The sequence below is a fragment of the Grus americana genome, chromosome 3, assembly GCF_028858705.1.
Source record: "Grus americana isolate bGruAme1 chromosome 3, bGruAme1.mat, whole genome shotgun sequence".
Taxonomy (NCBI): domain Eukaryota; kingdom Metazoa; phylum Chordata; class Aves; order Gruiformes; family Gruidae; genus Grus; species Grus americana.
This window is the reverse complement of record NC_072854.1, coordinates 111,578,834-111,603,301: the sequence shown is the minus strand read 5'-3', so window position 1 is coordinate 111,603,301 and position 24,468 is coordinate 111,578,834. Positions and strand designations below refer to the sequence as shown.

The 24,468-nt window shown below is 45.5% G+C and overlaps 2 protein-coding genes across 4 annotated transcripts; both read left to right on the top strand.

The window, feature by feature from the left end:
• Window position 1: 1 nt before the first annotated feature.
• Window positions 2-19,539, top strand: KAT14 (lysine acetyltransferase 14). Of its 2 annotated transcripts, none has more exons than XM_054821708.1 (10): window positions 2-275; window positions 2,749-2,867; window positions 4,910-5,031; window positions 7,587-7,768; window positions 8,330-8,746; window positions 9,677-10,248; window positions 10,791-10,927; window positions 11,428-11,603; window positions 14,789-14,979; window positions 17,657-19,539. In XM_054821708.1, the coding sequence occupies exons 1-10, from the start codon at window positions 2-4 to the stop codon at window positions 17,828-17,830; spliced, it is 2,364 nt and encodes a 787-aa protein (XP_054677683.1). In that variant the 3' UTR covers window positions 17,831-19,539. The 2 variants fall into 2 exon arrangements, with proteins under 2 accessions (XP_054677683.1, XP_054677682.1); XM_054821707.1 differs by having other exon boundaries at window positions 8,327-8,746.
• Window positions 19,540-22,703: 3,164 nt separating this feature from the next.
• On the top strand, window positions 22,704-24,291 carry BIRC5 (baculoviral IAP repeat containing 5). Of its 2 annotated transcripts, XM_054822600.1 has the most exons (4): window positions 22,704-22,845; window positions 22,946-23,055; window positions 23,246-23,363; window positions 23,616-24,291. In XM_054822600.1, exons 1-4 carry the CDS (start codon window positions 22,723-22,725, stop codon window positions 23,697-23,699), a joined length of 435 nt encoding a protein of 144 aa, XP_054678575.1. In that variant the 5' UTR covers window positions 22,704-22,722; the 3' UTR covers window positions 23,700-24,291. The 2 variants fall into 2 exon arrangements, with proteins under 2 accessions (XP_054678575.1, XP_054678576.1); XM_054822601.1 differs by lacking the exons at window positions 22,946-23,055; window positions 23,616-24,291 and having other exon boundaries at window positions 23,246-23,340.
• The last annotated feature ends 177 nt before the right edge of the window (window positions 24,292-24,468 follow it).

The window sequence follows — 24,468 nt, the reverse complement described above, 5'->3', positions numbered from 1 at the left end:
TATGCAAACGCCATCTAGGATGGCTAATAATGTTCACATGAGTGGGCTGCTGAGCCGCCACGATGACGAAGCCACCAGGACCTCCACCTCAGAGGGCCTGGAGGAGGGTGAGGTGGAAGGGGAGACCCTCCTGATTGTGGAGTCTGAGGACCAGGCTTCGGTGGATTTATCGCACGACCAGAGCGGGGACTCTCTGAACAGCGACGAGGGTGACGCATCCTGGATGGAGGAGATGTCCTATTACTGTGAGAAGTGCCAGAAGTGGATTCCAGCAAGTAAGCCTGCCGGTTCTGTTTTGTCTCGCTTGCGTCGCTGGGGTTGTTTGCACGGTGGTTACGCTGTCCTGCATACCTGTTTTACAGGGCAGCCCTTATTTAGCTGCATCCCATCCCACGTTGGAGGAGAAAGGCTGTCTCGGCATTGCATGGAGCCCAGCAGGCCGATGCCAGCGGTGTGCGTTAGGCACTTCGATCTATGACCTGCAGGGGTGTCCAAGCTGGCATTCCCTGTAAAGAAAGGAGACTGTCCTCTTTAGTTAGTAAAGAACAAGAGTATGACTTCAGAAACATGCACATCCTTCAGAGTCTTGCTGCTGGTGTGTTTCGGGGACTTTGGCCAAGCGACTTGGCCTCTCTGCTCACTCAGATAAAGATAATGACCCTTGCTGTGAAGCTCTTCCCGTGGAGGAAGAGGGCTTTGGGACAGTGGGGTTTGTGGTTTTTTTTTTTCCTGGTCAGTTTGTCACATCTGTGGAGCATATGGCTAAATCTCAACCTTAATTATTTCCCTATAATGTGGATTGAATTTATCTTTCATAGGAGCATGTCCAGCCTGTAGCAGCTAGCTTTGGGAGGCATTTGGACTGAGCTGTAGAACTTGATCCCTCTGCCACTGCTGCTTGACATAAGATATATGCTGTTAGCAGCATAGTAGACTAGACTTTACTTTCTAAATTCTGGATTATCTGATCTATTATTAGAGCCAAAAGCTAGATATTGCCAAGCACTGGTTGTTGGGGTTTTTGGGGGTTTGTTTGTTTGTTTTTTTAATTTGGGGGTTTGGGGTTTTGTTTTTGTGGCTAGAAATAGTGAGCTCTTCAGGTGGCACCTGCCTTGCAGATATGTCAGAGCTGCCCTTTTTGCCATCTTAGAATTTGCCAAAAGTTTACAGTGTAGAAATCTCTCAAGGCATGTTAGTGAGTGTTTTGATGTTAATGTAATGGAACCAGCATCGTACTATTAAGGTAGTATGCAGTTAAAGGGACGTATTTACTTGAAAGGTATTAATAAAAAAAAAAAGGGAGCAGTTAAAGGTAGCATGAGCTATCTCATCTTAGACCACGTGATTTAACACTCAATTTGTTCTATTTTACAAAGATGTTCCCCTCTCTCGTTGCTGTGGAACAAATCCAAAGAGCAGAAAAAGACAATCACAGAGCAACAGTAACTAGATACAAATGTGCAAAGTACACAAGCTAGAAAAGGGAAATACTGTTCTCTTTGCTAATTTTTCAGTTATATGGATATCAGTTGCCACTTGTGAAAATCACCAACATGCTCGGACAAATTATCAGTTTTTACATCGAATTGCCTTGTAGAAATTCTATTAATGTACTAAGTGTGGAATTTTTTCCCCCATCAGACATAAGTGCAACTTTAATAGTTAGATTCTGCAATTCACTACAGAAGCAGAGCACCCATATATTACAAATGCTTGATCTGGTGGCATTATACAGTGAAAGAGATGTCATGCTTTTAGAGAAAGATCTTTTGTGTGTGAATTTTCAGAAATGCTGTAGTCTTAACTGTTTTCCTGTCCTGTGATTTTATTTTTTAATTTTTCATATTTGTGTAAACCCCTGGTGCGTTTAGAAGTCCTGATTCATATGATTTGTTTTTTCTCTGCTGGAGAAACACAGAATTAGAGCCTGTAGCTTTGGATGCATGGGGTTTTACAGGTGGCTCTATGCCAGCAGATCACTTTTGTTAAGACAGTTTTGTGTGGGGTTAACTTTCCACAGCAAAGCATATGCTGAAGTGCTTTGCTGATTTGGGATCTAATGCATCAACTGCAGTAAAGAAAAAGTGTTTCCTGATAATGTTGGGCCTTTCTTTTGGCTCTTAGGCTCCAAGAAAGAAGATCTTCCCTTGATAGGAGAAATAAATACCTTAAAGCTTCACACCATGTCTGCTGCAGTGCATCCTGGAGGCTGCTGTAACAGGCACCGGCAGCCTTACTTTAGTAACAATTTGTGGACAGGGAAAGAGCTGTAAAGACATGAAGCAGTCAGTGTGTGGAAAGATGACACGGAAGAGAAAGGTCGTATATTCTGACAGCCTTTGCAGTAGCATACCTTTTTTTAACACTTCAGCTTTTTTAAGTAGAGTGGGAAAACAGTTATTTATTGAAGTATATAGGTTATCCTGTGGAAGCAAGAAGGAATGAGAAATGCAGCGGAAACAAGGAAATCCTTGGCTTTGTACCTGCATTCAGATGTTAAGTAGAACACCCCTTTTTTATGCCTGTGCTTTTCAGTTGGTCACTGCTGGCTGCTGCAACTGTGAAACGAATCTGTGCCTTTCATCGCAGCAAGTTGGGATGCTTCCTCGGAACTGTCTGGGTCTCTGGACTCTGGGAAAAAGGCAAAAAGTACTTTTCTGCCTGATGTTGTAGGGAATCCAAATCTCCTTTGCAGCATTTTTTTCCTATAAAAGGACCAAGAAATTGATTTTTGCCTATTCATTTTAGGTCAACTGAGAGAACAGCTCAGCTACCTCAAAGGAGATAACTTTTTCAGATTTACTTGCTCTGACTGCTCAGAAGATGGGAAGGAGCAATTTGAACGGCTGAGATTAACATGGCAACAAGTAAGTGCCAGCAGAACAACCACAGGACTTTGTAAAATTCTTGTTTGTTGTGTATGTGCTACCTAGAAAAGGAGGATCAGGTATAGGTAACAAAGAAACATATGCATGAACTTCAGAAATTAATTAGCTACGGATTGCCTGCATATTAGAACTTGGGCATTTGGCAGGTAAATTGAAAGATAATCATACAAACCACATTCCTTTGGTTTTGTTTTTATTTTCCTTTTTTTCCCTTCCCCTTATGTTGCTCATGAATTCATGGCTTCAGGCAGGTTTGGAAAAGCAAAATGAATGCAATTTGGCTGCTAGGCATGAACAGTTTTTTGTGTATATGAGCAAATATAAAACTAGTGAGGTGGCAACATACAAACAGAAAGCTTGCCAGCTCCCTGAACACAAAGCTCCAACCTGGCTTCTTACTCACTAGCAATAGTCCTTGCTGAATTTGCTATTTCAGTCACTTGCACACCTGAGCAATCAAAATAATTTGCATTATACAGCAAACACCGTGTGGGTAGACTGAAGAACATCACCTTGCTTGAAGCAGGGAGCTGGAGGGGCAGGCAGGCAGTGCTGGCTGCCTCTGCATAAAATTAATTTCATCAAGCAGTAGCTGCTGCTCACCATTAGGTGTTTCCACATGCTGAGCATCGGGCAGTATGTGCGAGACATCTGTTTGCATCCTTTGGGACAGTAATGGTGTGCCATCTCAAAACAGATCATTTAAAACATTAGTTGTAATTCCTATGGTGCTTTTTCACGCTACCCAGTGCAGGGCTGCGCAGGGGAAAGGTTGGCATGGTAGTCTGTGCTAGCAGACTGGCAGTTTCCAGATCTGGAGAGCAAAGGCTGCTAGCATCACACCCAGGTCTCTTCAGAGCGGCAAAGGGAAAGACAAAATCAAAAACACGTGAAGAAGGAAGTTGACTAGTGAAGAGACTATCTCCCTAGGCTTATCTGAGGTAGGAAAAATGGAGACAGTGATTTCTGGATTTTTTTCAGAGTGTGTGACCTCAACAGATCCTTATCTTTAGCCAGTTGAAAAGAGAATTGGTTTCAAAGTTCTGAGACACTGTCCCACTCAACTTAAAAAAACCCCACAAAATCCTAGATAAATCAAACTAAGAGGGGTTGTGAGGCAGAAATAGGGTGCAGGGGACATTAAAGCTCTCTATATTTCCTCATTTTGGTATCTTCAGCAACACATTCCAGAAAGCTACGGCATCTCCCTAAGAAAAAGGCATTTCAAATGCCTCTGACAGTGAAGAATAAATCCCTATTGGAAGTGGTATCCAGCTGAGGCTATGTGATTGTTGAAAGATGGTCTCAGCCCAGCTGTTCCGTTTTAGTTGTATTCAAATGAACTGGATAAATGTAATTGACAGTTGGTCACCTTGGATTTACTTACAAAGAGGTGTGATATTTTTCAAACCTGCCCTTTAGTTTACGCATGTAATAGGTCAGACTAAAGTTGGTTGTGAAGCATGTGAATGAGCTGCAAATGGATTGTGTTTAATGAAGATCACCTGGAGACAAACTTAATTCTTGCTTACCCAGAACAAGTAGTAGATATCATGTAATTTTACAGAGAGTTTACGGTCTATTCAGCTTGAAATGTAACAGTGAGCACCTAGAAAGACCATTGTCACTGCCTTTCTGATGGATTAGATAGTGGAATTACTTGTGACCATTTCTTTTTTAAAGACTTTTTCCCTACCTGCACCCTACATTCAGATCCCAGTTGTGATACAATTCATTTATACAACTGCTGTAAAAGCTTGTATCTCAGCATAAACCTGCATAACTAGGCAGTTTGTTACTCCCCTGGGATGGAGAAATCTCTGGGAGAATGTGCATCTAACAATAGAAAGACAAGAACAGGCAGCATGAAAGCAGGAAGAAGATGGATTGCAGAAGTTGCCTGAGATGTTGCAAAAATATTTATGAGGGAGCAAAGATTTGTGTGCGTTTGGTGGCTGTGGGGGGCAGTTCAGCAGTTGAAACAGAAAAGATTCACTTGTATCCACCATTTTGTGTTCCAGGTTGTCATGCTGGCAATGTACAATTTGTCTCTGGAAGGAACAGGCCGTCAAGGGTACTTCAGATGGAAAGAAGATATTTGTGCTTTTATTGAGAAACACTGGACTTTCTTATTAGGGAGCAGGTAAAGCTGTGATGTTTTCCCAAAGGTCTGGTTGGTGAATCAAAGGAATTAAAACCTGTTATACGGATGGGCAAGAATCCTGGTTAATTTGGTGATGTCTCTGTTGAGCCTCACTAGTGAGAAAATTGGAGGATTTAATACTGAGAACGTGAATGTAGGCATGAGGGATACTCTTGAGAAAGAATAAGCATTTCTTAGTGGGGAAAAACAACCCCAAGAATGTCACACAAAAGTAATGTAAATGCATATTTTTTTTGTGTTATTTCTTATCTTCCTGTAGGTAGTGTATGAACCTGCAAAGCTTTTGAGTATTTCTACATAGACGCAACAGTTAGGCTAGTCGTGATGTCACTGGGCTTTGAAGAAAAAAAAGGAGATCCAGCAAAGTGCCATGTTACTTGGCTATAAAGCTTGCATGGACCCAGTTCTCCAAAAAGGAACATTGTGCCTTGTCTGTTAGCTTGTTTTGGATCTTAATAAAATAGCTTTTACATAGCAGGCATTACAAACCACTGAAATGTTTTTCAGTGTGTGTAAAGAAAGAAGCTGTCAGAGTAAGAACCCTTCTTGAAAAGGGGCAGCCTTCACGGCACAATGAGTTGTGTGTCGTATAGGTGAATGGCACATTTTTTCTGAGCATGCTGAAGCTGTCAAACCCAAGTCTCACTGTTAATGCGTGTGCTACGGAGGCAGGAAAGGAACTGAGCAAGCCTCTGAAGTTGTAGATTTGATTGACTTCCCAGCTTTTCTTCCCCAGGGATTTCTCTGTTGTAAGATCTGGCCTTTCTCCCTAACCAGATTTGCTCTTTGGCTTTGCTTTTATTGCTTGTCTGTGCCTCCTTGCTCTGTTCTCAGAAATGTTAGCATTTGTCCCCTGTGGAAACAAAGGGGACCCTGACAGGAAAGCAGCTGATGGCCCATTGTCCCTGGCTCAGGGACCCATCACCTCCCAGGGTTTGCTGCTGCCTTTTGAGACCTGCCCTGGGAACTGGGCGCTCCTTGCTCTGATTAAATTCAGGTGAAGTGATTACTGGCCTCAGTGGTAGTCTCCCCCCTTGCTTGGACAATCCACTGATGGAGCAGGGACAGATGAACCAGTGTGTAGCGGTTCAAGGCGTGCCATGCCTTACTTCCTTGGCATACTAAAGCACAGCTTATCCAGACTTACTGTAACGCTCCAGACTCTGATCTGGGGCACTTGAGTTTAATCTCCCACATTTGAGGGTCAATACCCCAAGGTGTGTAATTGGCAACACTCAGAGAGCTGCGAATACCTGCTTGCCCAAGCCTAGCCTGAGTACTGAAGTTTTTGCCAGTGGAGGTGTGCAAAGGCAAGGAGGAGTCCTGAGATACTGTGCAAATAAGGGTTAGCCTCTATACCATGAACCTGATTCTGTAGTAGCCAAGGGAGTATCTCAGTTATTGGCTACAAGAGCAATTTTTTAATATTTCTTCCCACTTTTTCACTAAATGACGTTTTAGTTAGCCCTGTGACCAGTTCTTGGAGGAAGAGAAAGTGCTCAGATGCCCAGTAGAGTACACTGACCTGCAGAGTGAAAGGCTTAAATGCAGCTCCCTGCCTCCAAATGGCCAAAAAGGTGCTTCAAAAATAGTTCAGTGAGTGTGGCTGGCTGGTTGTTGACTAGTTGGGATCCTCTTCCCCATGCTGCACAAGTTTATGGGAGAAATCCCCAAGCAGAGACAGGGCTCCAGTATATTATCGCATGCATGTGTCTGTGGGACAAGTATACATACTCTGTTACCCTGCCACTTCCTGCAGCTCCGTTATCCTTGGTGACTTACTTCTCAGACCCCTAATGCTGCTTCTCTGCAGTGCCTGACAAGGCTGCAGCTATGGAGGGCAGAGTGGTCAGATCCCCACTCCCTTTGTGAATTCAGCCTTAGGGATCCTGTCCTACAGTTCTGGGAGCGTGCTTTGCTAAATGAGATCTCAGAGTAGTCAAGGCAGGCATTTAAATTAACTTCGTCTTTCCTTCTGTGTGATGTGATGCCTTTATCACTACCTTTCCCTTGCCTCTCCCATCCTGTACACCCAGAGTCCTGTTTGCTGTCTTCAGTAGTGGAATATGGCTCTGCAGTGTCAGGTCGACACAGCTGTCACTAGGTTCCTGTTCCCATTCTTGTATCGTCAAATTGTTAACGAAGGTAGCAACATCAGCATTTGAAAGCTGGGGGGTTCCAGTGGCAGGGTAGACCTCTGTAGGATTGGTGTATGGCAGCTCATTGACAAAAGAAAATTTGTGTCTCGCCATGCTGCATTTGCACGGCATTTATGGTGGGCAGGTACACAGCTCTTTGTGCATCAGAGCCCACCGGTCCCTTGTAGCTTGCCCTTCAGAGTGGTTCTCTGAGAAGAAATTAATTAATCTCTAGCCTCTTTGAAGATGGAGTGTAGGGAGTACATCATCCCCCTGCATCAGTGCCAGTGGCAGAAGCACTCTGCCTTTTCCATCCTGGAGGAAGGACAAGGCTTCAGGATGAAGCACAGCTGGCAAGTGAGGACCTAACGCTTGTTTTCCCCTCTCCCACTGTAGGAAAAAGACGTCAACATGGTGGAGCACAGTCGCTGGCTGTCTCTCCGTGGGGAGTCCCTTGTTCTTTCGCTCGGGGGCACAGGAATTTGGGGAACCGGGGTGGTGGAAACTGGTTCATAATAAACCCCCAACAATGAAACCTGAAGGAGAGAAGTTGTCTGCATCTGCACTAAAGGCAAAAGGTAACTCTTTAACCAGTGGTGTGTAGATTCCTAGCTGGGACAGAGCTGACAGAGCTGGAAGACATAAGAGAAGTTTACTTAAACCAATGTGTTTGTGTATATGAACAGTTACAGGGCATGATTTTTTTTTTCTTAGTTTTGCTCTGCTGTAATGCTTGATTTAAGAGGACTATGTTGCATATGCTGTAGTATGAGAGGCCTGTTATATTTTATTGCCTTTTTGCATTGTGCTAACCAATTTAAAGACTTTGGAGATTTGTGCAGGTTTTTTGTAGCTGAAATCTACAATTTCTCTGCTCCTCTTTACCCCTGGGAAGGTTTTTTTGTCTTTTGTCACTAGATGCAAATTCCCTTCTGTGCAAAGGTGCAAGACTGGGACTTTAATGAGGCTTTAATTGTGCATTGGCTTTATGCTACATGTCCCAGAGTGAATTTCTTGTATATTTTAAAAATACACCTTCTAAGATTTGTAGTCAATGTGTTCTTCTGACCACATAGTATGTATACAATGACTGCAGGAGCTCAGTGTCTGTTAGAATAAGCAAACTACTTCTTTAGCAGCTTCAAAGCCACCTCTGGATCCCATCATTACTGTGGAAGGACTCAGGAAGCGGGTAAGCCGCAATCCAGTCGAATCAGCCATGGAGCTGAAGGAGAAGAGATCTCGCACTCAGGAAGCCAAGGATATTCGGAGAGCCCAGAAGGAGGCAGCTGGCTTCCTGGACAGGAGTACTTCCTCCACTCCTGTTAAATTCACAAGTCGAGGCCGTCGTCCTGATATCGTCCTTGAGAAAGGAGAGGTGATTGACTTCTCCTCCTTGAGCTCTTCAGATCGTACTCCTCTGACAAGCCCTTCTCCTTCCCCATCTCTGGACTTCTCTGCTCCCGGCACTCCTGCCTCGCATTCAGCTACTCCCAGCCTTCTCTCAGAAGCAGATCTCATCCCAGACGTCATGCCACCACAGGCTTTGTTTCATGGTAAGAGATGCCATGTTTTTTGTTTAATAATGAGCCACACGTAGCTGTCTAGGAAGATGTTAAAAAAAAAAAGAAACTCCCAGTGAGCTGCAGGATCTTTTCAAGATAAGATGGAAAGTAACTGGTAAAACTCTGTTTGTCTTAGTTGCATGTAAATCTTGATTGGTTTTCCATAGTTGTATTGCCAGCCTCTAAGGCCAGGAGGAGCCACCATTATCATCTTCTGAGGGATCCTGAATAAACAGTGGGTAGAAGATTTCACCTAGCAACTGCTGCACCACTCAGCATAAGCATTTCACTGCAACACAGATTACACTGTTAGATAGCAACTCTAATTTTCCCTCAACTGTTTCTAAAATAGGAGAAATTTAATTCTCATGGTAATGTTCCAGTAGTTCTATAAGTTCAAACGTTGCAATTAACAGATGTTACATTTCAGTCAGGTTGCAAAGCAGTGATGCAGGCTGAATGCTGTTAGTTCCTTAGGAAGCCAGACCCCAATTTAGTTGGGGAAGTTAAATCTTGTGCTTCTGTAACTCCTAACTGTTCCCTCAGTTTAAACAGAACTCCTCCAGGGTATGCTAGCTGAACATATAGCTCACCAGCTTGACCATTTGATCCCCAGTCTTCAGGAATTTTCAACAATTTAACACTTGTCATAGAGCATAAGCATGCAGCTCGGGAGCGCCATATTTTCAGATGCCAAACTGCAAGACACCTTAGGAGCAGGATTGATTCTGTGGCCTGAAATTGGACTCCTTATGGTGTCTCCTGTCCGAAATCAGGAGGTCCAGAAGTATATAGAAAATGGAGTGTGTTGGGTAAACCCACATTATTCCTCCTTAGCAAAAAAGTCCTGTGACAACCCTTTATGAAATGGGGCTTTCATGTTTACATTTTTTTCCTGGATTATTTTGATCTGTTGAACAGATGATGAGGAGATGGAAGGAGATGGAGTGATAGACCCAGGAATAGAGTACGTGCCCCCTCCCAGTGGGACTGCCGGTGCTGGCACTGTGATAGCAAGTAGGAAAAAAGTGAAGACAGCTGAGCAGATCAAGCAAGAGGTGGAGAGTGAAGAAGAAAAAACAGAAAGGATGGAAGGTGACAGTGAAGATCCTGAAGAGTCAAACGCATCACTGCAGGTGAGGGGGCGAGACAAGAGGAAGCCACAGCTGGAGAAGGATGCTAAACCCAGAGCTCCCAAGCATACCTCTGTTAGTATCTATGAGGAAAAGCTGCTGCTGAAGAGACTGGAAGCCTGTCCCAATGCCATGAGCATGACACCAGAGGCCCGTAGACTGAGGCGCAAGCTGATAGTTAGGCAGGCCAAGAGGGAAAGGGGACTGCCACTCTTTGACTTGGACCAGGTTGTGAATGCCGCACTGCTCTTGGTTGATGGGATTTATGGAGCCAAAGAAGGAGGTGTTTCCAGGTCTCCAGTAGGGCAAGCAACATACAGAACTACTAGCCAGGACTTCAGGATCTTGGACAGATACCAGGTGAGTGTTTCCAAATCTAAGTGAGCTTTTGGCATTGGTTATTTTAGAGCTTTTGCTGCAGGCAGCAGGTCACCTTGGGGTTATCTGACTCCCAAAATGAAAAGGATTATGTGAGCAACACTCAGTTTGACTTGGGGCTGTGTCCCCACCAATGCTCTCACAAGCCCCTTTCTTCTTGGGACATGTTCATACAGCACAGCTGTCTATCAGTGTCATCACCACAAATTTCTATGTATTTGTACTCCAGCCCTACCCAAACACTGATGGTGGAGGTCTGGAAGTACCCAAATAGGCAGCTGCTCTCTCATGCAAACCAGGAGAGTGATCACTTGTAGCGCTTTGTGAGTGATATGTGCAGCTCAAAGGTTTGGGCGCTAAATCTGAGAGTGCACTGCAGAGTCCTCTGGGATGGGACTGTCGTTCTGTGGGTCCAGACCATCCTGTCACAACTAAAGGACCTTATTCTCCCTCTGTTGACATGATTCCCCTGTGTTGTCATTGACTAATGTTCCTGAAATGTTTTGCATTTTTTGTGCATGTAGACAATGCTGCCTGCCATGAAGGGATATCGACAGCAAACAACGAAGTTTCTGTATCGACTGGTAGGCTCAGAAGACCTGCTGACAGACCATAGTATTGTCAGTCCTTACACGTCCCGTGTCCTGAAACCTTACATCAGGTACAGATGGGCAGAGGTTGAATTTGCTCTTGGCTTGTGAACTGACAGCTCGTGGAGAGGACACCTTTCTCGGGCAGTGTTCCTTACTCATCCTTGAAGTACAACCCAGTATATTATGGTAACCCTGAATAGTGTTTTATTTAGCTGAGGAGTTAAACTGGCTCTGCATTGGAACCTCCAAGAGAGGGCAGGGCAGAGAGGGAATCACCATAGTCATTCAGTACAAGTTGCACCTGCTCTTGGGTCAGAACCATGATTTCCTTGCTCCTGCTGTAAGGAGAGGCTGGCTTGGCGTGCAACGGATCTGGGAAGTGTCCTGGCCTCTGACACAAGGGTGTTTTTGCTGAGCTGGGTGCTGTTTTCCCACATGAATGGAAGACTGTTCTTTTGTTCCAATTTGAGCATGTCAGAAAATATTTTATGGGCAGTACCCATTCAGCTGCAGTGGCAGTTATTGTTGCTCACTTGCCTTTTGTGTTTGCTTTTCACATTACTGGCAGGCGTGATTATGAGACAAAGCCCCCAAAACTCAGGCTGCTGGCAGAAATCCGGGCGTATCCACACAGGAATGATCTCAACTGGAAGGCTGAGCCAGAAGCACCCGTTGATTACTGCTACGTTCGCCCTAATCACATCCCCACTATAAACTCCATGTGCCATGAATTCTTCTGGCCTGGTAAGATTCCTTCAGCGCTTGGTTTTCTAAGAAGGAAGTGGTTTTGTTCAGAAAAAAATATTCTTTGGCCAAATTTTTCTTCAGTTGGCGTCTGGCTCGATTCTTAGAAAACTATTATCTGATGTCACAGGAGTGCAGTTGAGATGGAGACATGGGTTTGGTTTCTTTGTCTTTTGAGATCATTTAGAACTGGGCAATTAGGCCCTAATTAGCACAGCACTTAAAGAAATAGATTGTTTTGGGTAACACCATTGATGCCAATGGGAGTAGTCAGTTACTAAAATTAAGCATCCAGTGAAAGGTTTGGCAGAATCAGGGGCTGAAGTAAACAGTTTTATACCAGAGACCTACTGCTCATTAGCTTCATAAGAAAGTTTCTTCCTAGCAGCTAGATATGTTGGAAATTTGGGAATTGCACTTCAAGCTTCATTGTGATGTCCTTCATTTCTTCAAGCCTTAGTATTTGCAAGCTTGGATATCGATTTTTATGTGTCATTTCTTGAACTGTAGGCTTTTTGGGACAGTGGCTGCCCTTTATGGGGGCAGTTATGAGGCAGTAGTCTCTAGTTCTTCTGAAATAATAATAGTGATGTTCATCTACTGCATGGATCAGCTTCTGATCGGCAAACAAGGTGGCAGACTAATTTAGAAAAGCCCAGTACAAACAGTACACACCTTTATTCCAAGTAACTGTTTGCTTTATGTTTTGATTTGCAGATAGTGATTCAGCAGGGTTTGTAGTTCAGCAGTGCACACTAAAGTCAGGATCAGAGCTCTTTGTGCTACTCATTGTCCAGATTGTACAATTCAGGGGAAGATAACTTGACATACCTTCCCTTTCACAAGCTGTTTTGGAGCCCATGAGACACACTTGCAATCCTAACAGAGGCTGAACCACTTTGTCATAGTCTCTCCTCTTCTGATAATGCATCTGAAGTTCTGGCCAAGTTGGATCGCACCTTCATTAAGTTCTTCGGGACTCACCCTGCTTTATTTAACGTAAGGAGCGTGGGTGTGTTACACCCAACTGTGCACTGTTCATCATTAAATCAGAAAGTTGACACTCCCATCGGTCTCCCAACAGGAATCAAAATCTCTTCCATGGTGTAAATTTTCTGAGACTGGGATTATGCGATTTGTTGCACCTTGGTTTTGTTTTAGCAGGAGGGGTAAGCAAGGAGGTGATACTTCAGGAGATAAAGCACAGTGTCTTTGTGGACGTGAAGGTTTAGCTTCACGACGGACTGGTACAGTTGCGGAGGGGTGGGATATGCAGCTAGGAGAGCATCGTTATGCTAGCACTGTTGTTCAGAGAAACATCTGTAATTCCACGTAAGTTTAGGCATCCGAAGCATGTGTGCTTGGGGGATCCTGTTGTCAGTAAATGACATCTTAGGTGTGCTCAGTTGCCTTCTAATAGTGATGCTGTCATTGACTGAGTTCTTAAGTTTTAGGTACTTCACCAGGTAGGGTGAGCCCAGGCCTTAGTTTTTCCACCTCTCCATATCGTTCCCGTCAGAGCTCTTCTTGTTTCTCACAAGGCAGAAACAAGTTTGCAGGTAGTTACCGCAAATGAGCTGATGTGAAACAAGATTCCTCCTTGTCTCTCACGGTATCTTGTGCCTTCATGTCCTAACGGGAAACATCTCCCAAGCAGACGAGTGGTAAACCATACTGAGCTAAGCATCTTCCTACAGGAATAACTGCGTGCTGAGGGGACGGCACCATTTCATCGACGCCAGTGTGCTCAGGGCAATGTAGCGTTCCTGTACAGACATGCTGTAAGGCACTTCGCAGTCAATTGCAGCCTTGAGATAATTAACGCGGCTCCCTATTGCCAATCGATTCCTCCCACGTCTTACTCCACCCAGTTTACTCTCGAGCAAGAAAATAATTCACCCGCTTATTTGTGCTTGGTGCCTTATGAAGTCTTGCAAGAGTGATAAACATTACTGGAAAACATACTTTGCTGTTTTGTTATCCCACATTCCAAATATATCTGCAATTGCCAATTTGAGGCTGAAGCGAACATTTATGGCACAGCTCCACTATGTCTTGCACCTCATTTAGGGCCTGTCCACACAAATTACTGAGCAGCCTTCTGTGCCTTGAACTGCACTGCTTGGCCCGAACATGCTGTGTGGATGCTCTTAGGCTGCAGCAGCAATGTGCTTAGGCAAGGTAACAAACTCCACTCCGAAGTCACCAGCTTCAGGTGTTTCTGTCCACCCTCTGACTCACAGAAGAACCATTGCTTGAGAGGCCACTTCATGCCCCAGATTAGAGAATTTGCATGCTAAAAGCAAATGTTTTCATAGCGTTGAAAGCTGTGGTCAGGTTCACGGTGCAGCTCCACAAACAGCTGAGTGTGCATAACAGAGGAAGCAGCAGGAGTTCAAAGCCAGGTGGAAAAAAGAGATAGGAACCTTAGGCAGGTAATGCTACCAAAGCTGAAGCCGTTTCGTGTCTACTGTGTCTGGAGAGACTTTGCAGGAAGAACAGGATGGTTCACTCAGTGTATCTGGCTGATACACTCTAAATCACCCTCCTTTGCTTCTCTCCAGGCAGGTCCTTCTACCTTTGCTGACTGGAATAGGAGTGGTGTACGCCAACCTGGTGCTGGCTGGGCATTCCCAGGTGGAATGAAGAAGCAAAGCCTTATCCATTAACATTACTGTAGCCTTTAGGAGCCCCAGGCAAGGGGCACAAACTGACTAGGGCCCAGTCCAGCAAACATTTGCACAAGCAAGCATCTTTGTCCACATTGCATATTTAGAACTGGGTCCTTAGCAGAGTCTGCTGATACAGCTCAGAATACAAACCAAGGAAAGATTAGTTGGATGCTGAGGTCCTGTGTTTTTTTTATTTTTTATTTTAAAAACCATTCTGGTTTAGAGAACCCGCTTTTTGAGTTTTAGTTTTGTCCTCAAGTCATTTGGGAGGAAATCACCTTTGTTGATTTCTCCATGCAAGAATCCCCAGTAGTAAGTAGGTCTTGTTTTGTTTGAGTGTTTGGTTTAAGCAGATTTGGTTCAATCTCAGAGTTTTGAAATTAAGGCAAAAGGAAAGGATTGAGTGTTTCTAAAAGGGCTTAAAATTCTGAATTTCCATGCAAGTGTGACATAGTATGTGCTTTTCTTTTGGTTTGTAATGCTTTCAACGGCTGTTTCTATTTTTCTCTGTAGGAATTGATTTGTCAGAATGCCTGCAGTATCCAGACTTCAGCGTTGTTGTCCTTTACAAGAAAGTTATCATCGCCTTTGGCTTTATGGTGCCAGACGTGAAATACAATGAAGCTTACATCTCTTTTCTGTTAGTTCACCCAGAGTGGAGAAGAGCTGGGATTGCAACCTTTATGATTTACCATCTTATCCAGGTAATGAAAAAGTCCCATGTCTCTGCTAAAGAACTAGCTTTCCCTTCTTTCTTGTGTGCACACATGCAAATATTACAGAATAAGTAGTGCTGTTTTCTTCCCTTCTGGCTCTTTCCCCTTGCCCTTTCTCTGCTTACACACCTGCACAGATTGTCAGCAGCCCGTGTGAACATTTATAGAGGGAAATCACTTCAAAAGCAGAAACTAACATGTATTTAGAAGAGTAACCATAACGGTCGGGTCCTCAGAATTAGTGAGATGCTGTAGACTTTGACTGTCTTGGGATTAACTTTGTGTTCTGCAGTGGTCAATAGTTCACATATCAGTAATACGATAAATGTGGGGTATAAAGGAGAAAAATGAGGTAATAGTGGGGAAGTTCAGTAAGAATCTATTGCAGCTTTCTTGGCTACACCTGGAGGTTTATTCTGTGACCAGGGCCATTGCATTAAATCACTTACTGATCTTAATCATTCTCTTTCACTTCTAATGTGCTGGTTCAAATCCAGCTGAGCTGAAAATAAAGAGTAAGTGTTTGCAACCTCATTCAAATTTGTTCAAACTAGCTTGTACTGGGCTTTGTTCCACAAGGACACTTGGGAAAATTAATCTGAGCTAACTAAACGGGTGGTATTAAAGTAGTTAAACTTCATTAAATCTCTGAATGAATGCTGTTATTCAGGTGGCCTTAATTCCATTCACTTTCTTGAATTAAATTGCAGGAAAGCCAGCTTAATTTTGAGTGAGGATGCAGACAGATGGCATTTTCAGAGCCCAACTGTGCCTCTTCAGGGCCGACAGTTTTACCACTCCCTGAACTCTCTTGGCAGAGCTGCCGGTGTGAAACATTCCTTAACTTGTTTTAGTTGAGATGAGCTGCACTAGCAAAAACTTGCCATTGAAACTGGTTTCCCTCATACTCATTTGACTGGAGAGAGGTAGGGAGCGCTGGCAGAGCCTTGGGAACAGTGATCTGTAGCTTGGAAAAGCAGTTTCCACAGAGGGTAGCTCTTCTGGGCCACCCAAGGGTAACTCTTCTACCCTCTAACACTCTACAGTGTCCACCTCTCTTTGCTCTATGTGTTGACACAGGCCACTAAGCAATCTACTTTAAAGTCACCCCTTACATTTCCTGAGCGTCTCTGTGTAAAGTATTTAAGTAAATCGCCCTCAGCTGTAGTCTGTTGATGTGAGATGTCAACACCTAGTGAGAACAGGCACGAGTGATGAGCCAAGGTTTGCAGGGATCCAGAAGCTGGACTCATGTCTCTCCAGCAGGGTTGGGATGTGTTGGCAAGTCAGCTGTGGAAAATCATCACAGCTTTTTGCAGGATGTATCACAGCCAATTAACCTAATTCTGCTTGCAGGTAGACTAGCATAAAATTATCACGTTGAGGAGAGCCAGGCAGGTTTGAAGCTGATTTGACTTGCTAGCAATGAGAGATCACCATTGCATGTTTGGCTCACATTAGATTCATTTTTCCATCGCTGACTATTTGTCAGTGGTAGAAGGCATTTAGTCATGTAGGAGAAGAGATGGTGGTTGTGACTTCTTGTTCCTCAATCACCAGATCATATGTGCTGCTTTGCAGCCTGCTTGCGCTGACACCAGGGTCTGCTCTCTGTAGCTAGAGCCACTTTTGTACACTGTTTGGATTAAGGGTAATTCTCTGTCTCTTGGATCAGCATGCTGAATTTGGGGATGAATTCTAGGGAACAGCATAATCTAACAGAAAATGCATTGATGCAAATGGTGCCTTGATGACAGGTTTGTTGTCAGAAGTTACCCTCTAATGCATCTGGCCCAGAGGACCAAACTGTATCTTCCTGATGATCTCATTCCAGCTTCCTTTTCCCAAAAATGGCTCCTGATTATATTTTTTCCTTTTTTCCCCACCTTTAAATCACTGAGAGAGCTTTCCCTTTGAATGATCTACCTTGGAAATTTCCTAAAGGGTGTCACTGTTCCCACTTAGAGTTACAATACATTCACTATACTTAACAATGCTATTAAAACACCAGATGAAAGCAGGAAAAAAATATTCTATCAGCATCTTTATCAGAGAGCTGCTGGTTAGAATAATCTGGGATCTTTAAGGTAACTTCAGCTATGCCATTTGCTGTCTGAACTGAATTCCCTGCCTTCTCGGGAGGCAAGTGCTATGCCCTGAAGGATGGGAGAGGAGCTGGGTGGGATAGACAGGAATTCCAGTGTGACAGCCCAGAGGTGCACTGGGGCTGCTCGCACGGTCCCAGAGAGCTCAGCGCTGTTTGCTGACAGGGAGGAGTGCTGATCCTCTGGCATGTTTTGTCTTTTCTTCAGGCCATTGTTAATAAGTATTTGAGATCGGTGCTGTACACCAAGATTATTTTTAATTAACAATTACTTAGCAATTGACAGTGGAAAGCTGACAAATTATAATCCAAAACCTGCTTTCATTGTCAGAGAGTCCACGTTTCCCAGAAACAAAGGCTCTGAGAAAGAGCAGCGCTCTCGTTGCCTTTCAGCTGTTGCTATGTGTAGTAACTTCTGTGTTGAGGCCTGCGATTTTCTCACATTTCCTCAGTAACTTGAATACCTGAACTGATGAATCTCTTCACCTCCGCATTCCCCCAGAGGCTGTCTCATTCTCTTGCTGTGATTATTTTTTTTTCCTCCCCCTCCTCCCTTGGCAGACCTGCATGGGCAAAGATGTAACCCTTCACGTCTCTGCAAGCAACCCTGCTATGCTGCTGTACCAAAAATTTGGATTTAAGACTGAAGAATACATTTTGGATTTTTATGACAAATACTATCCCTTGGACAGCAAGGAGTGCAAGCACGCATTCTTTCTCAGGCTGCGGCGCTGATCCATTGGAGGAGCTGTCTGGGGGTCTGCGAAAAGCCCAATCTGTCAAGCAAAGCACTACCGTGGCTTTCAGCGGAGGACGTTGGCTGCCACGTGAGAGCTGGAACGCACCGATGCCTTTATCCGTAGGACTTTGAATATCAACAGTGCTATGTTGTGTGCTGAAGTGCAATCCAAGAGGACTGATTCCTGCCCTCCAAGGGGACAGGCCTGGAAATGCCAACTGGGACTTGCTGAAACCACTGGAAGACTGAAATTCTGTATGGGGAGTTTTCCTGCCACTGTTACTTTGGAGAGCCTCACTGACAAACACACCCCACCCCCCACCACCCCCAAAATACTTGTCACTTCAGAGGGGCATGGATTTCAAATTTTGAAACGTATCCACAAAAAGGCGCGGGTTTTTTGTTTCTGTTTTTGTTTGAGAAATGAACGTCTAAACTTAAATCATCCACAGTGTTTCTGTGATTTGATTGCTTTGTTAGGAACCACGTCTTGAATCTGTTAAAGGAAATAAGATATTGGTGCATCTAGGTGGATGCTAACTTTAGGAAAGCTCTACACATGCCAGAACAGCAATACTGGAACCGTGGTTTAGGAATAATGAAGAGCGTATGAACTCATGTGATCCTGAATGCAAGGCTCAGAGGAGATGTCTTCTGCTCCTTCCCTACTGCTTTCCTTTCCCCTTGTTGGCCCTGTGCTCAGTGTGAAGTTCTTGTAGTGCGCAGTGTTTTGTGTTCAGGAACAAGATGTCAAGCGGGTTTGTAGCTAGGCGAGGTAGGACATGACAGCTGCCAAATCGGCTCTTTGAAATCTTACAACCTATCTGCCAGTTGTTGATGCTGTAGATCACCCTTTGGGCACACCTCTAACCACAGAGCCAGCCTCGCAGGCTCCAGCATCCACCTCCTCCTGCTACAGACGCTCTGCCTAGAAGAAACCCAGAACAAAAGTCAGCAGTGATGTATGAAATGCAGACTCTGGTTTATAGAAGCAATCTGTTTGGAGCTTGGAGGGAGGAGAGGGTAGAGGTGGGTCAGTTCCAGTTCTTGGAAGCATCTAGGCTGTGATTTCATATCCAAATATAAGAAGAGAGCAAAGAATAAATAGAAATAACCAAGAATTAAAAAAAAATACAAACCCCAAACAGTTTCTCTGGTAGTGGGGTCTACTCCTTTTACACAGTTTAGCAGCTTCACTCTCTCCCTGACTTTTATTGCAGATGAACAGTAAGTTGGCGGTTTGCTCTGCTGCCTGACCGAAGGTCAGTCTGTGCGTTTTAAATACGAATCATATCCACTGTGCTGTTCCTTTCACATCAAGCCCCACAGAGAGCTACACAACAAATGTGACTTCTTTGTTCTTAATCCACTGTGTATACCTGTTGGGTACCTAGCTATAGTAGTAGTTGCCTTAATGGAGTCATCATTTAATGGAGTCGTCATTTTGGTAACAGCAGAGAGGTAGACACAAAGTATGATTTTGTGTAGCCAATGTATATTGTCACCAAAACAAAAACAGTTTTAGTGGGAGGGGAAAAAGAACCCATCCAAGTGTCGTGTGCCCTAACATCTGTGCACATTTCTGCCTGCTTTATGACTATGTGAAAATTTACAGTGTTACTGATGTTATGAGTTAGCTGTACTTGGAAAGAAAAAATATCTGTCTTTATGAATGGAATTAAAGCCCTTCCCTTGGAAAAACCTACCTGGAGTCAAACTGTTTGTTAAGCTGTCTCTCCGTCATCTAATTTCATTGAAAGCTAGCAAACTCAGGGATGCAAAGTGTGTGTGTGGGCAGTGGAGCAAGGCAAGAAACTCCTTATTTCTCTACTGGGCATCTACACAGAAGCCGCACATGTGCAGGCCCTAGCAGGGTTTCCTTGCCAGCCAGAAGTGGGAGATAAAAGATAGTTTGAAGACAATGATCAGTTCTGCATCATGTTCTCGAAGGTGACTCTGAAGATTTTGAGGAGCTTCTTGTTCTGAGCTTATGCCTCTGTGGCTTTGTCCCTCAGAGGGAGGATGCCAAGTGAAGAAGGTGTTACAACAGCCATGGGATTCCTGCTGGGCTGCAGACCACTTGTTTTATCTAGGTGGTTCATTTACCCCCAGATCCTCAAAGGCAATGAAGTGCCTTTGAGCCTTTGCACCTCACCCATTTTGGATCTATTTGTCACCTGGAAAAACAGAAATACCAGTAGAAATTGCCTTCTTCAGGGAGACTGGTAAGAATGAGCTCATTGAAGGTTACAGGGGATGGAGATCAATATTGCTGTTCTGCAGGCTGCAGAAACACAACATTGCTTTGCAACTTCACAGGTCCACCAGCATTTATGTGTGCATGGCTTGTTTCTAGCTAATTTGCCCATGTTTCTTGGAAAATCAGCCATTTAACTGCTATACCTATTATATCCCACACTCACAGGACTGTAGGTTTAAGTTTTGATCCCTTGGTGCTGTCTTATGTCGAGGACGCTCCACACCCTGTTCCTTAGTGCTGCCTGTGAAAATTTGTCATGACTTTGAACTGCTTACCATCAGATCCTTCCCTGTTGATCCTAATGGCTTTGGTGAGAACAAGGTGTAAGCGTGGCTGGCTCAGGGATCACTTTGCTGATGGTCTGGGTGAAGATGAATAGCTGTGGTGCAAGAGGACCTTCCTGACTTGCAAAGGGATCCCAGCAAACCAGATCTGAAGGACACTGGTGAAGCCTGTGGTACCCGTGCATTAGTTCTTCTTGGCAACTCAAGTTGTCTATGAGACATGGTTTCTTTCACTCTGCTGGCTACACGTGTGAGCACAGAGCTCGGAGGCACTGTTCAGTCAGCAGGAATTCACCCCGCACTTTCAGCGACAGTCTCCTGAGAACAGGAGGTTGAGGCCAGCCTCATAACAGGCGCTATGTGAAATCAGGCGTGCAATCTGATAGGGGCTGGCAGCCCTGGAGAAACGTGCCAGGGCTGCCAGGGAGCTCTACCTGCCCTCACTAGGCCAGCACCAGAGTTAGGCAGCCTTTGAAATTGCTATAAAATAGCTGCTGCAGCTCCATCTCTCTTTTGTGGCTGCACGGGGACCACTTCCAGCCTCCTCTCTAGAACGTTTCCTCCTCAAAATGTTAAATAATGAGAAGCCTGAATGGCTCACAGCAGCTTAAGGCCACTGCTTGAATGGTCACACACAGCTGGCTTTCTCTGCCACAGATGAGGCTCCTCTAAGGCTCGAATGAAACAAACGGTGTGCTTTTAGCCCTCTGCTTTTCTCTCTCTGCCTCCGAGACCAGCGTGATGAGTTACATTAGCTGGGATTAGAAAGCCAGCATCCACCCCGCTTAATGACACAATTACTCCACGCTTCCGTGAGCTGTGCAGCAACTGTAGCAGTGATTGCGGTTGCCAAACACAGCTCGGTTTAACAGAACAAAGTTTTCCTGAAGAATAAAGGTGGAACCTCACCCTTTCCTAATAGAGCAGCAAAGCCTGAACCTTTCCACGTGCTTCTCTGAGCTTTGATACTTCACAACCAGGAAGCTGCCCACTGTGGTCAGCTTATCATGCTCGTTGATCTACAGTAGTTGGGCTGGGTAAATACTGGGATCATTCTGCATAACAGTCAGTAATTTTGTAAAAGTAATACTTTGCAATTTACCTTGAAAGAGAAGTCTCTTTCCTGAGAGTCCTGATGTTGCACACGTGTGTGCTGAAGGCTTCTTTAAGGTTTCAGATCCAGTCTGGGGGAAGAAGGAAAAGTCTGCATTTGTTGCCACCTGTGGTGTGAGGATGTGTTTCCTTGCAGACCCACCGGCTTGTGATGATAAGCTCTTAGTGAGTGGTTGAGCTAAGCTGTCATTATCCCTTGTCTCTGACTACTTTGCTTACATTGGTTCGCTCCAGGAGGTAACCTGGTCCATGGGGTTGCTTCCCTCTAGCCCTTGCGTTTTTTTCTGGAGGAGGCTCTGAGCAAACACTGCCTGCCGCATTAGACAGTGCAGGAAACTCAGCCCCTGCTGCTGTGATGGATGAGTAGCCGGTTCTTCCCCACAAAACCAGCTGTTTCCTGCCCCTGTGGCAGTGAGCCAGGTTGCCAGGTTCCGCTTCCTTCTCCAGGCAGGCAGCATTAGTCAGGCGGAGACACTGAGTTCAGCCGCTCCTGTTGCCTGCGGGAGGGGAAGGGCAGCTGCCTGTGGCAACAACAGGCAGCCATTGCCACAGAGCACCGTGAGCATCTCTGTGCGGGTCCTGCCTGAACAAGACCCTTCCCGCTGTGCTTCTCTACCAGCTCTGTCAACATAGAAACTCACAGCACCTTCTTAAGGGTGTAATAGTAAAAAAAAAAAAGTCAAACTGGCAAACTTGTGCTCCTTGCCCTTGAATTTGTGCTGGAGGCTTTAAAAAACCATCTGTTTTCGTGCTGGCTCACGCCATACTGCAGGCTCCTCAGGAATTACAAGGGTGCTTCTTGCCTGCCCTCGCCAGCGCTGCTGCAAGGGCTGTGTCCCGGCTGAAGCCGCTTCGCGTGGGGTGGGGTGGTAGTGGGGCTCGGCCCCGCTTCGCAGGGAGGGAAGAGGAGCCCAGAGGTGCTGAGAGCACAGCCCACAGGTCAGACCCGGCTCTGGCAGAGGCGTAAGGCCCAGAGGAAGGTTAGGGCTGGTGTGGTTCATCTCACGGGGGGTGCGAGGACACGCAGCTCAGCGTGGAGCGGTTGGGGATGGCCGACCCCATGGCTCTGGCGGCGGAACCTGCCCTCAGCCAGCCACCGTACAGCCCGCCGAGGCCCTCCCGAAGGCTCCCGGGACGGGACGGCAGCGGGACTACAGCTCCCACCGGCCCGCGCGGCTGCCCCGCTCCCGCCCTGCCCCGCGCGCCCAACCGCTGCAGTTTGAACGCAGCCATGGCGGCCGGCGCGGAGGCGGCGGTGCTGCCCGAGGAATGGCGGCTCTACCTCGTTCCCACCCGCGCCGCCACCTTCCGCAACTGGCCCTTCACCGAGGGCTGCGCCTGCACGCCCGAGCGGGTGAGCCCGGCGGGGGAGCGGGACCTGGGGGAGAGTGGCCGGGACCGGGCGGGGCGCGGTTGGCGCTGACGGGGCCTTCCTGCCCTCCCTCTGCCCGCAGATGGCGGCGGCAGGTTTCGTGCACTGCCCCAGCGAGAACGGCCCCGACGTGGCGCAATGCTTTTTCTGCTTCAAGGAGCTGGAGGGCTGGGAGCCCGACGATGACCCGCTGTGAGTAGTGGGGGGGTTCCCCCCGGTTCCCGTCCCCCCCGGCCGGCTGCTGGCGGCAGAAGTGGAACCGCAGCTGGCGAGCGAGGTGCTTGGCAGGGAAGAACGGCTGCATGTGTCTTGTTGTAAGCTGCCTTCCTGGTTTTGGTTTGGGTTTTTTTTTCCCCTCTTCATTTTTTCGTTTTCTTTTCAGGGAGGAACACAAGAAGCACTCTGCGGGCTGTCCTTTCCTCTCCCTTCAGAAAGATCCTACTAACCTGACACTGCAGGAGTTCCTGAAGCTGGACAAAGAACGAATGAAAAATGTAATTGTACGTATACATCGGCACCGTAATGGTTTTTTTACACCCCTGTGATGCTGGAAGAGTTACTTAGCTTCTAGTCTTGGGATTGTTTAGCTGGCCTCTTGGTTCCTTACCACAGTGCTTCCAAAGTGGTTTGTTGCTTCCTGACTCCTGGTTCTCAGCCTTTGCCTTATGGGAAATGTAGCCCGCTTTCCCCTTGAAGCCAAATGATGCTCAATTTAGTGGTAGACAGTAATGTGTTATTTTTATTCTTTGCAGAAAAAAGAAATTTCTCAGAAGGTGACTGAGGTTGAAGATGCAGCCAAGAACGTGCGTTGTGAAATAGCAAATCTGGTCTCCTAGACTACTATAGCTTCTCACTTGCCAGTGACATCTGTCTTGTGTGTGTGCTCTGACACTGCCACTTTGACTGAATGGCTGTATGTCCTGAGACTGCATCTCTGTGAGAAGCAGGCTGAATTCTCCTTCACTCACCTGAGTCTGTCTGGGAAGTACCTGGGGTTTGATGCACTGCATACGTAATCTTTTTCTGCAGGGATTCTCCTGTTCTTCCTGTTGTTTAATTAAGGATTACTACTCGTGGTTTTATTTGGTTGGGTTTTTGTTGTTGTTGTTGGGTTTGGGTTTTTTTTTTTTAGACACAGCTGTTTCTATTTTGGAGATGCTGGTAGCTCTGGTGCAAAAACTTGTGTTTATTGCAAGAGCTGTCAGGCACCTCCATTTTTGTACTGAATATACCAATGCTTTTTGATACTTCTAGAAATAAAAAGGGGAAGGAGTTTTAAAACTTCTTCAGGGATTTAGGATTGTGGCTAATAATGTCTAATTATACCAAACCTTAGTGTGCCTGGTATCCTTGTAAACTTCTGTTTGTAGTTGGCTGCTGCCTCATGTTGATGCATTTATAAATAAAAGTTGAAGGCAAAACAGCAAAGTAATTCTACTCAGTTTTCTGGGGGAAAAGACTGACCTTTAATGCAATGACCTGCACTGAATGGAGTTTTAACTTCAAAATGGAAAATAAGCTAATCAAAGTACCACTTGCAGTGCCAGTACTCAAGCATCAAACTGTCTTAAACAATGTTCATCAGGTCTCCTTAAAATGTCCTTG

Excerpts from the sequence above, each read along its gene's own strand:
- BIRC5 (XM_054822600.1), top strand. The coding sequence starts at position 22,723 with ATGGCGGCCGGCGCGGAGGCGGCGGTGCTGCCCGAGGAATGGCGGCTC. Across the intron at positions 22,846-22,945 it reads GCGCCTGCACGCCCGAGCGG|ATGGCGGCGGCAGGTTTCGT; the intron begins GTGAGCCCGGCG and ends CTCTGCCCGCAG. Across the intron at positions 23,056-23,245 it reads GAGCCCGACGATGACCCGCT|GGAGGAACACAAGAAGCACT; the intron begins GTGAGTAGTGGG and ends TTTTCTTTTCAG.
- KAT14 (XM_054821707.1), top strand. The coding sequence starts at position 2 with ATGCAAACGCCATCTAGGATGGCTAATAATGTTCACATGAGTGGGCTG. Across the intron at positions 2,868-4,909 it reads TGAGATTAACATGGCAACAA|GTTGTCATGCTGGCAATGTA; the intron begins GTAAGTGCCAGC and ends TTTGTGTTCCAG. Across the intron at positions 11,604-14,788 it reads CCATGAATTCTTCTGGCCTG|GAATTGATTTGTCAGAATGC; the intron begins GTAAGATTCCTT and ends TTTTCTCTGTAG.